The following is a 15569-nucleotide window of genomic DNA, read 5'->3' on the forward strand; positions in this document are numbered from 1 at the left end:
ATGTGAAAAAGCTGAAGTGTGAGTAGGTATAGTCTTTTCGACCCATTACTTAGACCAACAACTCCCTTGACCCCAAACTGTAAAAAATAATCATTTCCTTAAATCCTGTAATTCTGGACAAAGATCCATCGAAATATTTTTTTTTTTTTCTTAAGCTTAAAAATTTTAAGAATAGAAGATGCAAGAACTGAATATAAACACGTAAGAATTTCTTCAGGAACCCAATTAACCCGCAAATTCAAACATACTTAATTTTAATTTTAAATCAGAACAACATTGCCATTTGCTTGCTATAGGCGTAATGAGTACATCAGCTAATGCCAGCTTCAAACAATTTTTGTTTCAGTACCGCTTATTGTTTTGTTACTGACTTCAACTACTAACGCGGTGTCCTTTCGCTACATGATTCAAGAATTTTTTATGAATGAATTTTAGTGATAGTTTGAGATTTCTTGCCATAAGTGTTTAATTACATGATGAGATTGCTTTAAAGCGTTGGATATACTTTTAAACTATGCTGTAAAGGACAATGAAAGGGAATTTTAATTTAGATGGTAAGCCGAACTGTTACAATCTGCTTTCTTTGTCAGTTTCTTGAGCAATAAAAAGTCAAAACCTGTAGCACTTTATGCAGCGATAATTAGTCAATTACGGCCCTTATTGACTGAAAGCTAGTGTGAGAAATGTACGTGACAGATGGAAATTTGGTGAGATTGTGACTAGAACCGTGCGCGTTAACTGTTCAAATTTCAGGGGGGACTTGGGGAGGAATAAACTTTGAACAATTTAAAATAAAATAAGTTCGTTATCTCTGGGAGGATTGGGGGGTCTCAGTTTGGAAATTCTCAGACTGTATAATTTACGAGAAAAACGGAGCTACTTGCGGATTCTTTGAAGTACATCACGAGTATCAACTCTCTGACTTTGAATTAGCTAATTTCTGCATCGAGTCGGGACTGAGGTTGTTTTTGTGTAATTTTTTGTTTATAGGTCCTTGACATTCTTTATTCTTAATACAGGTTTTAATATTACTCTTTACTTTAAATGAAAACTTGTTCTAAGCTAATCAGTTAAAAATGAACAGAAATTGATTGTTTAAAAGTTTTCCGAAACCGAATTTTTGATAAGTCGAGCGTGACAGTAAAACCGAAAACAGGAAGAAATAAAAGCATATTACAAGTCAAATATAAAATAAACGTGTAAATTACTATGAATGAACGGATGAATTTTGTAGAATTTTCAAACGTTTAAAAACGGCAAATCATTTAAAAAGTCTCAAACGAAACATTTGTAAACTTTGGTAATATTGGTGGAAATTTTTTTTTGTAAGCTAGCTGCAATAATGAAATTCAACACTCCTTTCAAATATATTAGCCTCCACCATGACCATTATATTCCCCCCCGCCAACTGGATATTGACCCCCCCCCCCAAATAATGTGGATACAAAAATATTATATATCCCATGCCCCTTGACTATCCGGACATGGACCCCTCTTGCCCCCAATAAAAAATGCTGGAGATTCACCCCTGTTGCTCGGTGAAGCAAAGTTTGGACAAACGGTGGAAAACGGACAAAACATTGTCTGACGACCCCCCACCCTCCCGAGTAAAATCTCTGCCTGTTAAATTCTCTCCCCTGGAGAACTCCCCAGGAAAATTCCATCTGTGGGAGATGCCCGCCGGAAAAATTCCCCCGGGACAATTTCTGCTGGAAAATTTTTCCCACTTGTATAATTGAGTAGCCGAAGAGAAAATAAGACAAACAAAATAAATGAAGAACAGAAATGATTCTGTAATAATCTACCTATATTCCAAAATACAGGTACAATGCGTGAGGCAGAAATTCCATGGGATTTATTTTTATACATTCTTTTCGTTTTCGTGCTTTTATGAGCCGGGGTTGAGTTATCAGAGCAGGATAAGATGAATGTTCAAGAAATTATTTTTGTTTCTTACTTGAAATGCCAGGGGATCGGTCTTTGTTCGGTGAAAGAAAAACAATTTTTTTAAGGACTTTAATTTCAATTTATCTTATTCAGCAAAGCTTTTGGCATATTTGTACTGACAAATTATGCAGTACTATCGACAGTCAAATTATATTGTAATCATGTAATGTGTCTTTTTTAGTATATTTAGTGAAGAGACTCATCTTCAGCAAAATTTAACATAACTCTTCTAAGTATTTTTGACGTCACTCATACGAAAAATATTTATCCAAAGTTAAGGCTGTCAACGAATTTTGCCAAAGCCGTGACCTATCTAGATCGCTTTCAAACCGAAAAATAAACATAGAAAGTAAGAATAGTAATGATGTGAACTTAGAATTAGCCGATCGGCTAATTTTAGCCAGAAGATGATTAATGTAAAGTATATTAAGGGGGCTGCGAGAAAGAAACGATTTTTTTTTTCCAAAGTCGTGACCTATCTAGATCGTTTTTTCATACTGGAAAATGATAATTTGACAATTTTGGATAAGTGCCGGGTTTGGTGTTGTAGGTTATTTTTCAAATACCTTTCCCATAGAATTGCTTGGAAAGGGGCTGTTTATATTTGTTCCTCGGAGAGTTACTCCAATGAATAAATATTATAACATGTAAAATAATGTTCTCTGTTGAGAATCATTTAATTTTTCCTGCTGGTTTGGATTGGCATGTACTGTAAGAAAGTATTGCCTTTGTAGGTATGTTTTTGTGAGCTTTTGAACCTTTGGAGGGATTACATTTCTTCACTCTATTCTGTTTCTCTAGGGTATACAGTATGCATTTTAGTCTGCAAAAGGAATCTTGAGCCTGAAATTATCTATACATCTAAAAAATCCTTAAATTTTACATTTGCTCATTCAGTAATAATTCGTTATTAAGCAAAATTTCACGTCGGCAGAGAAGAAGTATTAAACAGGATGTATTAAAAGCTCTTACTAAGATTATTTTTGAAGGTTCAGTGATTTCGAGAAATAGCAGGATCCGGAGAAAATGCCCGCAACTTTGTTCATAGATTAACAGACATAAGATGTGTCTGCTTTTTTTTTTTTTTTTTACAACAATGAATCATCAGAAATTATGTATTTGGTTAGCTTTTTTGTCTGCCGATTGTGACTAAGTGGGGAAATAGAGGCGAAACCAAACAAATCTACACACGTTTTAGGGGTGTTCCCATTTGAGCGCTTTCCCATTTGAGCGCCACGGAATTTTGTTCCATTTGAGCGCCATGGAATTTTGTTCCCATTTGAGCGCCACGGAGTACCATTTGAGCGCCAAACCCAAAATTGTGATTTTGCGGTGGATGAAGCGTGGTTTGCTGCCACATTGACCTGTAGAAATATTTATTGCCACGAAGACAACGAACAAAACTGAGGATTTTATTGGGTCAATGGTTGTGAAAATAACTTCCATTTATAGTATTATAAACTAAGTAAATATATATAGTATTTATGTATACCATATATATTTACTACTAAAGGTATATACAGGTACTTATGCATTATGCGGTATCCACCGCTATATACTGTATGAGGAAAACAGACATGAAGACCCGTCGGTAAATTTTTCGCAGTTGATATTATTGACATAAGAATAAAGTAAACATACCACTCGATACCTTTTTTATGCTCTTTCCAAATAGAATAATCATTTTTTCTGATATGAATTTTACCCCCACCCCTATATATACCAATTCAGGGTATATATTTGCACATTAGGGGGGGGGGTAAATTTTATTTCTGATGTTAATGGGAGGTAAGTTTAAAATTTACCCCCACCCCCTAATGTGCAAATATATACCCTGGATTGGTATACATAGGGGTGGGGGTAAAATTCATTTCCGACAAAAATGATTATTATATTTGGAAAGAGCCTAAAAAGGCATCGAGTGGTGTGTTTACTTTATTCGTAAGTCAATAATATGATTTGCGAAAAATTTACCTGATCACCTAGCTATATCACCTAACATACGCAAAATATTATCTGGCGCTCAAATGGGACACAACTGAACTAATTAAAATACGGCGCGCAATTGGGAAATTCCCATTTGCGCGCCATGGCGCTCAAATGGGAAAGCGCTCAAATGGGATACACCCCACGTTTTATACTTCCAGTCTAATGGATGTTTTTAGATGTGGTATTGCTGAATTTAGATTTGTAAAGCCAATTATAGGCCTAATTGTGGGCAGCATTTTCAAAGAAAGATATAACGGTTGGCGCATATGCATATTAATTGATTGATTTTTTGATTTGTCAACTTTGTTTTATCAGGTTTATGTCTCCTGTGCAAGTTTTTTTGTATTTTATTTGTCTGCAGTCCTATTGTTTTGATATTTCAACGTGAGACGACAATTTGCTATTATTTCTTAGATGAGATTCTACTTTATTCATCTACCGCAGTACATTTTTTTAATTTGCTTTGTTTTTTTGTTTTATTTATTAAAATTACTTTGAAAATATGGCGGAGCCATGTAATAATTAGAAATTTTCCCCATTTTAAGCAATTTTAGACCATTCTCCAAGAAAAAGTCTGATAATTATCATTACTTATATTCCAGAGGGAACATAGGGCATAAATTATCCTCTGCCTAGTAATTAACAGCGTGATATATAAGTGCCAACTTGGGTTCCATTGCATTTAGTGAAACATGTGCCTTTTATGTTTTGATTTAGGAGAGTCACACAAAGATTTTGAGGATTTCATACTCCCAAAAATATGGGCTATCTCAGTATTTGGGAAGGATTATCTCTGGGGTTGCACTTCTCATGTCGCTCTGATTAAAGTGGCTATTTTGAATTTTCATTGGATGCCATGTCAGGCTGGGGGCGTCTTAAGGCAAAAGATCTGTTGAAGGGGAATAACATGTTCTTTTTTGGTTTAAACCCACTGTAGAAGACTGTAGCGTCCAGTGTTGCCAACGCTTTGAGATAAACTGTACCAGCTTTCCGACCAAATTTGTACCACAAGAGATTAATTTGTACCATCTGAGCTTGAAATACGAAGAATGCTTCTATAGACTTTCTCAGCTTAACAAAATAGCAGTCGCAAGCCGCTAAAAGTGTTTTAGAAGAAGGTTTAAGTAAACTTTCTGAAAGCGTTCTCGAAGCTGATTGTTGAGATTAATCCTTTCTTTCGATATTTTGGGCACTAAGGCGAATAATGGATAAAGTAAGAAAGCCAATAACGTAGTCTCAACAACTTATAATCCACCTATAGGATGAGTTACGATCGCCAGAATCTACAAAAAAAAAAAAAACATCCGCAATCACGCCATGAAAGTGGCTATCACCACAAATTCCCATAGGTCCACGGACTATACTTTTGGACTATATTTTCTTTCTTTATACTCCATTAGTGTTGTATTTTACATTTATGATGGGCAATAAATTTATACATACATGCATACATACTAGGCTGCCCACCGGCGAGTTACGCGTTGACCACATAATTCACTGGTCATTCTACATACGTTCTTGGTCGATTCTACTAATCAGAACTAAATTAATTTAACAGAAGTATTTCGACTATATTGCACAAGAAATCAGGTTAAACCGTGCAAAGTTAATAAAACTGTAACATTAAAAAAAGAGGAACACTTGTGCTAGTCGGTCATTTTTTCTGTTGTTTCTTCTTGTAGCCCAGCTTTCTCATATCCCCTTCCACAGTTTTTCCAAACTGGATGCAGAACCATATTCAAGGGTGGTTTCCAATTCTTTGAGACGATCCGTTTTGCACTGAGAAGTCCGTTCAAGGTGATGAAACTGAGACGATTTCTGACGTTGGTTTTGTTGAGATTGACAGCAGAGAAAGTTCGCTCAGCAGCAGCGGAAGCGCGTGGAATAACAAGTGGTCTTAATGTGAAACACCCGAGAAGAGGATAACATTGTGACCCATTAACATCTTTTTGCCTGTTAACCCGAGTCCAAAATACGACTGGATCTGAGTCAATCGAAGTAGCAAACTACGAGCAAAAGGGCAATCTCTTCCTTTCTTGAACGATATCTTCCAGGTCATTGTCTCTAAGTAAATTCAGAAACTGAGCCAGATGTGGTGCCAGGTTTAACAGATTTTATTCTAATTCCATAGCATAGCGTTGATGAAGCCTATCGAAGTTTCTTACCGATGAAAATCTGGAGTTGAAAAAACACTTTCTCATCTCATCACAGAGCACAATCAAAAATTTCCTACACTCGTTTTTAAACTTAACTGCACCCGATAGATATACCTTTTCTTTGGCAAAAATCACTTCCACTCGGCCCCCACATTCCACGTCCTTGACATCGACGTTGCAGTTGGTGTCATGTGAGTTTATGATGCTGGAATCACTTTCTTTGGTATAACTAGGCAACAAAAAGTGGGATGCTATTGTCTTGTACACTTCAGAAAAACGATTATAGACAAGATTAATTTGTGTCTTCTGCTTGAAATTGCTTATTTAGGTCTTCGATATACTTCAAAATATATACCACGAAGGCAAAGTAAGCCTTGGAAACTACTGACAACATATTGTTTAGTATAGCAGTGCCCTTCCCCGGCTTGTTGGTCTCTTTAACACTTTCCCTACCGAAGAATAAAGTCAAGCAATCTCACTGCTCCAAATATCGAGCTACGACGGCTTGTCTGGACAAGCATCGAGTTGCTATATGTCTCAAAATTATTTGAGACATATGGCACATATGTGAATGGAATGGCATGAACAACCAAGTACAAAAAACTTGAGCAGTCTTCTGACAGCTTCGCCTAAACACCACCTTGCTCCTTCATCATAACCGACGCATTGTCTGCGGCAAATCCTATTAGGTTTGCCTTTGGAACTCCAATTTCTTGAGAAAAAAGTTCACTTATGGCCCGGTAAATATCTTCGGCTGTACATTCCTGAACTTCTATAAGGCTCAAGAAGGAGTCTCTTACAGGAAAATTGTCTTCTCGATCAACACCATTCAGATCAAGATGGCAAACAACTATAACCAGGCTCTTTTTGTTACACAAGTCTGGGCTTTCATCAACTATTATCGAGATTTTTTTCTTGATGATTTCGCACAGATCTTTGAAACAAACTTCGCCAATAACGTCGTTCACGAGATGTGAACGACGTTAAAATTTGGATTGTACCCAAAAAATTAAAAAAGGTACCGCGTTGTACCAGGACCTCTAGATTGTATCAAAAACGGTACAATTATGCCGCGTTGGCATCGCTGGTATCGTCTTATTTTTCCAACACGAAACACATTTGATACCGCGTCTAAGGACTCTCAGCCGTGTCGTCACAGCCTAGTTCAGTTGTTACTCGGCAAAAAACAGGTTTTCCACAGGCATACCGTGATCAGCGTTGGCAACACGTTGCAATTGTACCGTTTTTGGTACAATTTAGAGGTTTCGGTAAAATGCGGTACATCTGAAAATTTGTTGGTACAATCCAAATTTTAACTTCGTTCACATCTCGTGAACGACGTTATTGGCGAAGTTGGTTTCGAAGATCAGTGCGAAATCATCAACAAGCGAAAATTCTCGATAATAGTTGATGAAAGCACAGACTTAAGTAACAAAAAGAGCCTCGTTGTAGTTGTTCGCCATTTTGATCTGAATGCTGCTGATCGAGAAGACAATTTTCCTGTAAGAGACTCCTTTTTGAGACTTATACTTCTTGAGACTCCTTCTTAGACTCCTTCTTGAGACATGGCGCGACATGCTAAGTTAACCTAAATTAACCTAACTTTTCGCTTGTCTCTCTCACTATGCCTGTGTGTCTGATCTGTGTACTGCCATCTATAACTAGAGGTGAAAAAGCAATAGTTAACATAAAGTAACCTAGTTAATAAAAAAAAATATTTTTACTGTAGGTAGTCGGGTGCACCAGGTTTGCTGCGGGTATCCTGGGTGTGGTAAGATGGAAGTATTTGGAGTGATTTTTTTGCTAAAATTTAACTGTATTAATTGATAATAGAAGATTGTAGTTACATTGAAGTTGCAAAAGCATAGATTCTGAAACATTTGAATAGTTTCTTGGTTTTTTGAAATGTTTTAAAATCTTTTTGATACTAAAAAATATATGTATTAGTTGATAATGAAAGATTTTAGTTACATGCTAGCTGCAAAAGCATAGATTCTGAAACATTGAATAGTTTCGTGATTCTGTGAAATGTTGTAAGATACTTTTGTTGTTCAGAAATATTCGTATTAATTGACAATGGAAGATTTTCGTTAAATGCAAACTGCAAAAGCATAAATTCTGACACATCGTTAACCTAAATTAACCTAAATTTTTGCTTGCCTCTCTCACTATGCCTGCGTATCTGATTGGGTGTGCTGCCATCTATAACTAGAGGAAAAAAACAGTAACATAATGTAACCTAGTTAATAAAATTACTCTCACACTGCTGATTACAAGAATAGACTTGGAATTCATTCGTTGAAATGTTGTAAAATCCTTTTGATGCTAAAAAATACCTGTGTTTATTGATAAAGAAAAATTTTAGTTAGAAAATCACCATGGAAGTTGCAAAAGTATAGATTGTGAAACACTTGAAAAGTTTCTTGATTCTGTGAAATGCTGTAAAATCCTTTTGATGCTAAAAAATATCTTTATTAATTGATAATGGAAGATTTTAGTTACATGCAAAATGCAAAAGCATAGATTCTGAAACATTTGAATAGTTTCTTGATTTTGTGAAATGTTGTAAAATACTTTTGATGCTAAGAAACTGTATTAATTCATAATGGAAGATTTTCGTTACATGCAAACTGCAAAAGCATAGAGTCTGAGACATTTGAATGATTTTTTGATTCTGTGAAATGTTGGAAAATCCTATTGATGCTAAAAAATATCTGTATTAATTGATAATGGAAGATTTTAGTCATATGCAAACTGCAAAAGCACGGATTCTGAAACATTTGAATAGTTTATTGTCTCAGTGAAATGTCGTAAAAATCCTTTTGATCTAAAAAAACACCTCTCTTAATCGATGATATAAGGCTCTACTTTTATGCAAACTGCAAAAGCTTAGATTCTGAAACATTTGAATAGTTTCTTGATTCTGTGAAATGTGGTAAAATAATTTTAATGTTAAAAAAAATACCTGTATTAATTGATAATGGAAGAAATGATGTTGATAAAGTATTTATTCACTCTGATACTTAGATTTTGTCAATGTTATACCATGTATCTGACCAAAGATGTTGATGAAGAACTTTAATCGCTCTGATACTTAGATTTTATCAATGTTATCCGACATAACCGACAAATGATGTTGATAAAGAATGTTGATAAAGAATTTACTCATGCTGATACTTAGATTTTGTCAATGTTATCAAACGTATCTGACAAAATACGTTGATAAAGAATTTATTCATTCTGATACTTATATTTTCTGAATGTTATCCGACATATCCGACAAAAGATGTTGATAAAGAATTTATTCACTCTGAAACTTAAATTCTATCAATGTTATTCAATCTGAAACTTAGATTTCGTCAATTTTATCCAACGTATCTGACAAAAGATGTTGATTCAGAATTTATTCGCTCTGATACTTAGATTTTGTCAATGTTACCTATGTATCTGACCAAAGATGTTGATGAAGTGTTATAAAAAATATCTGACAAAAGAAGTTGATAAAGAATCCAACGTATCCGACAAAAGATGTTGATAAGGAATTTATTCACTCATATACTTAGATTGTGTCAATGTTATCCAACGTGTCCGACAAAAGATATTGATAAAGAATTTATTCACTCTGATACTTAGATTTTGTCAATGCTATCCGACGTAACCGACAAATGATGTTGATAAAGAATTTATTCAATCTGATACTTAGATTTTGTCAATGTTATCCGACGTAACCGACAAATGATGTTGATATAGAATGTTGATAAAAAATTCATTCACTGTGATACTTAGATTATATCAATGTTATCAAAGGGATCCGACAAAAGATGTTGATAAAGAATTTATTCACTCTGCTACTTAGATTTTATCAATTTTATTCAATCTGATCCTTAGATTTTGTCAATTTTATCTGAACTATCTGACAGAAGATGTTGATTCAGAATTTATTCGCTCTGATACTTAGATTTTGTCAATGTTATTCTATATATCCGACAAAAGATTTTGACAAAGAATTTATTCACTCTGATACTTAGATTATTTCAATGTTATCCGACGTATCTGACTAAATGTGTTGATAAGGAATTGATTCACCCTGATACTAAGATTTTGTCAATGTTATCCAACAAATCTGACAAAACATGATGATAAAGAATTTATTGAAGCTGATACTTAACAGAAGGTCGAAGAAGGTTCCAGCTATGTGCATAGTTCCGGAATCCTCCCAGAGGCTCCATTTTTTATATTAATTTTCTTTACTTAGTAATCAATTAATAGAATTATGAGTCTGCTAGTAGTATCTATGTCTCTGAAAATTCCTTTTCTTACATCTTCGACTTTTTAATAAACATCCTAAACGTTCGACTTATTAGCGTTTCCTAAAAATAATAGAAACACTAAATTTTAATTCATATAGTATTTTATTGAAATAATGACATGTAGAATATTAACATAATAAATGTTATATACATTATTATATATTATTAATACAATTGAACAACTTTGGACATTTTGAATCTGTTCAATAAAATAATTTATTATGTTCTCTCTTGATACTAAAGTTACTCCCTTCTCTTAGTTCATAACCAGTAGAATAATCATTATTCCATTTTGAGCCATACACAATTTTTACTTGGGTGTCGCCTACAGGTTTAATATGCGTTTAGTCTTTGGTATTATTTGGTTCATTGGCTATATGATTAATAGTAGTAATAACGTTCATTTACTGCTTGATTTTCCATCAATTCATCTTTATATTCATTGATTATATTGTCTGCCAATGCCCTTTTTATTCTGCCTGTGATTTCACTGTCTATTGTCACATTATTTTTACATATAAAACAGTTTTGGCACGTAGACAAGATATGATTAATGACATTAGTGCAGGAGTTTGCATGTTTTCTTCTTGTCTTCTTTAAATGCTAATACCTGTGCGAGGATGATAGGATGTATCAACAGGTAACGTGTTACCACTAACAGTAGCATGAAGTTGTCCCCCATCATGGACGATTATTTTTATGTTTCCGTTCTCTTTGAGCATTAACTTCTCTGGAGATTTCACTCTCGCATATCCACCATGAGTAATGTTGAATGCTTTCGGTACTCTAAATAAATCTAAACTCTCACTGTCATGACAACGCACGCATACTTTTCCAATAGTGTTACCACTAGTGCTTGTTTCATAGTTCAAATATTGATCTTTGTCAGCATTCAACGCAACAATGATTTTATCGTGTGCACACACTTTTGTAGAACAATTCATCTTCACCTTTTTTTATAAATATGATACCGGTGGTTATCCTTCCAATGTAAGAAAATTACTCATTTAATACACATAATAAACTAGGTAGTGTCGATAAGTGGCCATAGAGTACCACTGGTACAGCCACTTAGTGTCGATGAGTAACCATAGAGTACCACTAATACAGCCGCAAGCATATTTCATGTCATTTGAAGATACGTAAAAAAAGAAGTTGAAAAATTTTCTAAGTCCCAAAAATTTCTAGTCAGAAAAAAAGTGCTACTACAAACATTATTTTTCTAATAGTAAAAGTCACGACCAGCATATCAATATCATTCCCATTTTTTATATCGTAAATATTAAATTTGATTTTTTAAAGTATATTTCATATCACTTTAAGACATGTAAAAAAGTGTAAAAAAATTTCCATGTTAAAAAAAATAAAAAAAATAAAAAAAGTTAAACAAAATTGAACTTGAAAAAAATTATTAAAAAATGGAGGGAGGGGGTGAAAAATTTGGAGGAAGGGGCCCCTTGGAGGTTGGTGAGAGGTGGCCTTTGGAGTTTGAGGTCCTTGGTGGGTGTGGCTCTTGATGGTAATGCTAAAAAATATTTTATATCGCCCACACTCATCAATTGCTACTTGTATATTATACAGAACAAAGCCAAGAAGTATAGCTAAGTCAACTCACAAGATCGCATTGTCATCGCTAATCGTTTCCATACACTGATACATATGACGTTATTCTAACATTTATGTCACGTTGCATAAGACTTACCAACCCCTCAGACTCACCTTAATTGACAAATAATTTTAATCCCTTTATCACTTTCATATGATCCATTAAAAAAAAATAAGAATTTTATTTTCCTCTGTTTCATCCTATTATTCAAATCATCAATTAAGATCATTCAGACCAGAGTTATACAAATGGCGTAACTTTTTTCAAATTGAAATACCTTTATGCAAATGAGTTGCCTTTTTGATATCTGTAACAAGTACTAATGATGTATAAATTATGTGCCTTCTGGCAGAAACCTCTCCGGCTGGGCTGTTGACTCAGAAACCTGTCTGGTTGGCCCAGAAATGGGTGTAGCTGAAGAAATCTGTCTATAACATACGCTGTTTGACAGGTCTTGTGTAATTGATATCTATTACACGCACACTACTTACGTTACTTGTTTGCTATTTTTGCCTTTCTTCACCAGGGAGGATTTTATCAAACCAGTGCATGTTGAACATCTTAAGTTCTAGTTTCTTTGTTAAGTAACAAAGGCATCGTGCCACACAAAGTACCGTTTTCTTATTCTTTGCTCCTTAAAACAAAGGTTTTATTCCGAATAGGGTACCAAGCAAAATTTTTAAACAGCCAATCGGTTTAAAATGTCGAAAAGCTACGAAAATAAAAGCTCCCAAATTCATAGAATACACTGCAATTGGGTAGCGCATTCATCACTAAACTTGTAAGTAGTTCATGCAAAACGATTGGATAATATAAGGAATTACTTGCAAGAATTTTTGTTCCGTGGCTGTGAAATCAGCAATTAATATATTCTTTTTATAGAATGAAAAAATTAACAAATTTTGAATTCGACTTCAATTCTATTCAGATTTCTCGGTAATGACTTGGAGTATCGACAAAAATATCGACGAAAAAAGCATAGAAGTTGCTTTACATACCTTCATATTTCAAATCAATAAATTTGTTCCCAGTGATAATATAGAACGAGCTCAAAGCTTTAAAAAAGTAGAAAAAACTTCGCATAGGTTTGATTCCTCTGCCCATAGGCATAGCTCCAGCAATTTTATTGGAGGGGGGCAAGAGGGGTCCATATCCGGATAGTCAAGGGGCATGGTCCATAATAAATTGTTTTTTCCAAATTATTAGGGGGGATACTACCCCCCTCCGAAACGACACCCTGCCTCTGCTCCCAACCCCCAACAATTGCAATAATAATTCTTAATTTTATCGAAAACCTTAAAGAGAACAATGTTTATATGCTTATAGCCATGTTTATTACAATAATTTGGGTTCATCAAGTGTAGGATATAAGTGAAGTGGTTTGGGTCAAATCAGTAGCTGGATTGGGAGAGGGTTGAGACATATCATCTATGTTTCTTTTCGATGTAAGCGGCAATAGACAATGATCTAATGTATCGGCCAGTTTATTTTCTGTTTGGGAACTATATAAACAAGTTGTTTAGAAAAGCTAATCTAAGATTTTCAAGTGAAACTCAGGAAGCTGGTTTTATGGTGAGGAAGAGAAGTGTATTTTGAAACACACTTTTTGTTATAACTAAAGTCAGCGCAAAAATAAATTTAGTAACATAAACAATGATATTTTTGATGTATTAAAGACCACATAGCTGCAAAAAAAAAATATTTGACATAATGAAAAGTAATCAATTATAATTTTCTTAAACGGTATTTATCACATGCGTCATTATTATAGTTATGGCAAAACTGACAACCAGGTAATAAACTATTCTGGCTTTTCGTAAGCAAAAAATAGAAAAAAAGTCTTGATAATGTACGCATTATCAAAAACAAGGAACAAAAATCCATTTCACGCTAGTTGCTCAATGCAACTTTTATTTCCTTAGGGCTGAAACATGATTTGCACTGACAAGAAAAAAAAATGCGTGAATTCATAGCTACAGCATTTGCTGCAACCCACTAAAATTCAGGTCATAGTAACCGAAAGTTTAAAAATACATTTTCAAAAAGTTGCCAAGTCAGGAAAAAACACCATTTAAAGCTGATTCAGGAATGGTAACTGTGACTCCAAACAAAAATGAGGAGCCTATAGCTAACACAACAGCATAGGAGGGCAGAGGGTACTTGTCTGTTAAACGGAACGTACTCAAGAATTATACAGTGTAAGATCTAATAGAAACCGGTTTCCCTTCCTGGATCGGTTAAGATTTACTTATTTTTAGTGAGAAAACTACGATGTATGTATATTTTTATTAAATATATAATATATAGAGGTGGTGAGGGGTTTGGTATTTAATATAATACATTCTGGGCGGCCTGCTTTCCACAATTCTTTGTCGCAGCTTCCATAATTTGGTTTCTAAAGTGTTATATTATCATAATGTTTTGGTATATTTCAGTAGGATTAATTTAAGTTTACTTATTGATTGCGTTGCGTTTAACAGACAAGTGCCGGGCAGAGGATTGAATTCTCTCCAAATGACTGTGATTTCCTTGTAGGCCTAAGTATAATCTTTTCAAAGGACCTGAAGTTTCTGAGAAGAAAATCAAGGGCCAAGCCTTTTCCAGCCGTATCCTGCTTTTATTGTAGTTAACACCCTTAAGAATGGATCTGATTAAAACAGAACACCGGCTAGCGAACTCTTGAAGACTGTCTTTCCTATAGTTAATGCTTATATCTCAAAAGCCTCATAGATTTTTGGATTAGTCATTGGACAGCCTCCTCTTAGCCGCGCTTTTTTCTTTTTTAAATTACCATGCAAGTCATACACCACAAATTGTGCAATGCATGCACACTTAGCTTAAATTCTGTTACGAAACCAGATCAAATATTTGCGTGATTTAGCCATGATTGGTCTCCGATACAGTACTTAAGCTAGATTCCTCCCAATTGCTCCCGATTGCATGGCTAGTCAAGGGGACCATTTAACGGTAAGAAGTGTACAGGTGACTTGTGTAATTAATATGGGAAATTTAATGGAAATAATCGGAAAAATCTAGTCTCGAGGACGTACAAAGTAAACACCCCCTTCTGCGTACAATCCTGACAATCCTTTTTTAAATTCTGGTAAAGATAAAACCCCAGTTACTGGCCAAAGAGGGGTCTATCAAATACCATGCGATTGTGGCAAATACTATGTAAGTAGGACTCACCAGAATTTAGAGAAACGCCTACAACAGCATAAAGATGATATTACCAAAGCTTTAAATTCTAATATTGCTACTGTTTCTTTTGATTCTGCCTTAGGCAGCCATGTTTTTGAAAATCCTCGCCACAAAATACTTTTTGAAACATCTGCCCTTATTAGCAATGACCTAGGTATAAAACAGGTAGTTCGAGAAGCAATTGAAATCAAACTTAATATTAATAATAATGTTTCCTTAAATAGGGACTTGGGGAAATATTCATTAAACACTATACACAAATTTAATTAAAAACGACCTTACACAATATTTTAACTCACCAGTAGACATTATTACAGAACCGGTAACAAAAAGACCTTTGAGGTTAGCTGCCCAAAAGGC

The 15569-nt window shown here is 34.5% G+C and overlaps 1 protein-coding gene across 2 annotated transcripts in view; it reads left to right on the forward strand.

Annotated features, from left to right (window-relative positions):
* The first annotated feature begins 318 nt into the window (after window positions 1-318).
* Window positions 319-15569, forward strand: part of LOC148952117 (calpain-11-like) — a 286884-nt gene continuing 271633 nt past the window's right edge. For both annotated transcript variants that reach the window (XM_089088849.1, XM_089088850.1), the window contains exon 1: window positions 319-554. In XM_089088849.1, coding sequence (XP_088944975.1) covers window positions 530-554 — 25 coding nt within the window. In that variant the 5' untranslated portion in view covers window positions 319-529. The remainder of the gene's footprint in view (window positions 555-15569) is intronic.

This window comes from Artemia sp. Qi Xiang Cuo, chromosome 5, assembly GCF_049724085.1.
Source record: "Artemia sp. Qi Xiang Cuo chromosome 5, ASM4972408v1, whole genome shotgun sequence".
Lineage (NCBI taxonomy): Eukaryota > Metazoa > Arthropoda > Branchiopoda > Anostraca > Artemiidae > Artemia > Artemia sp. Qi Xiang Cuo.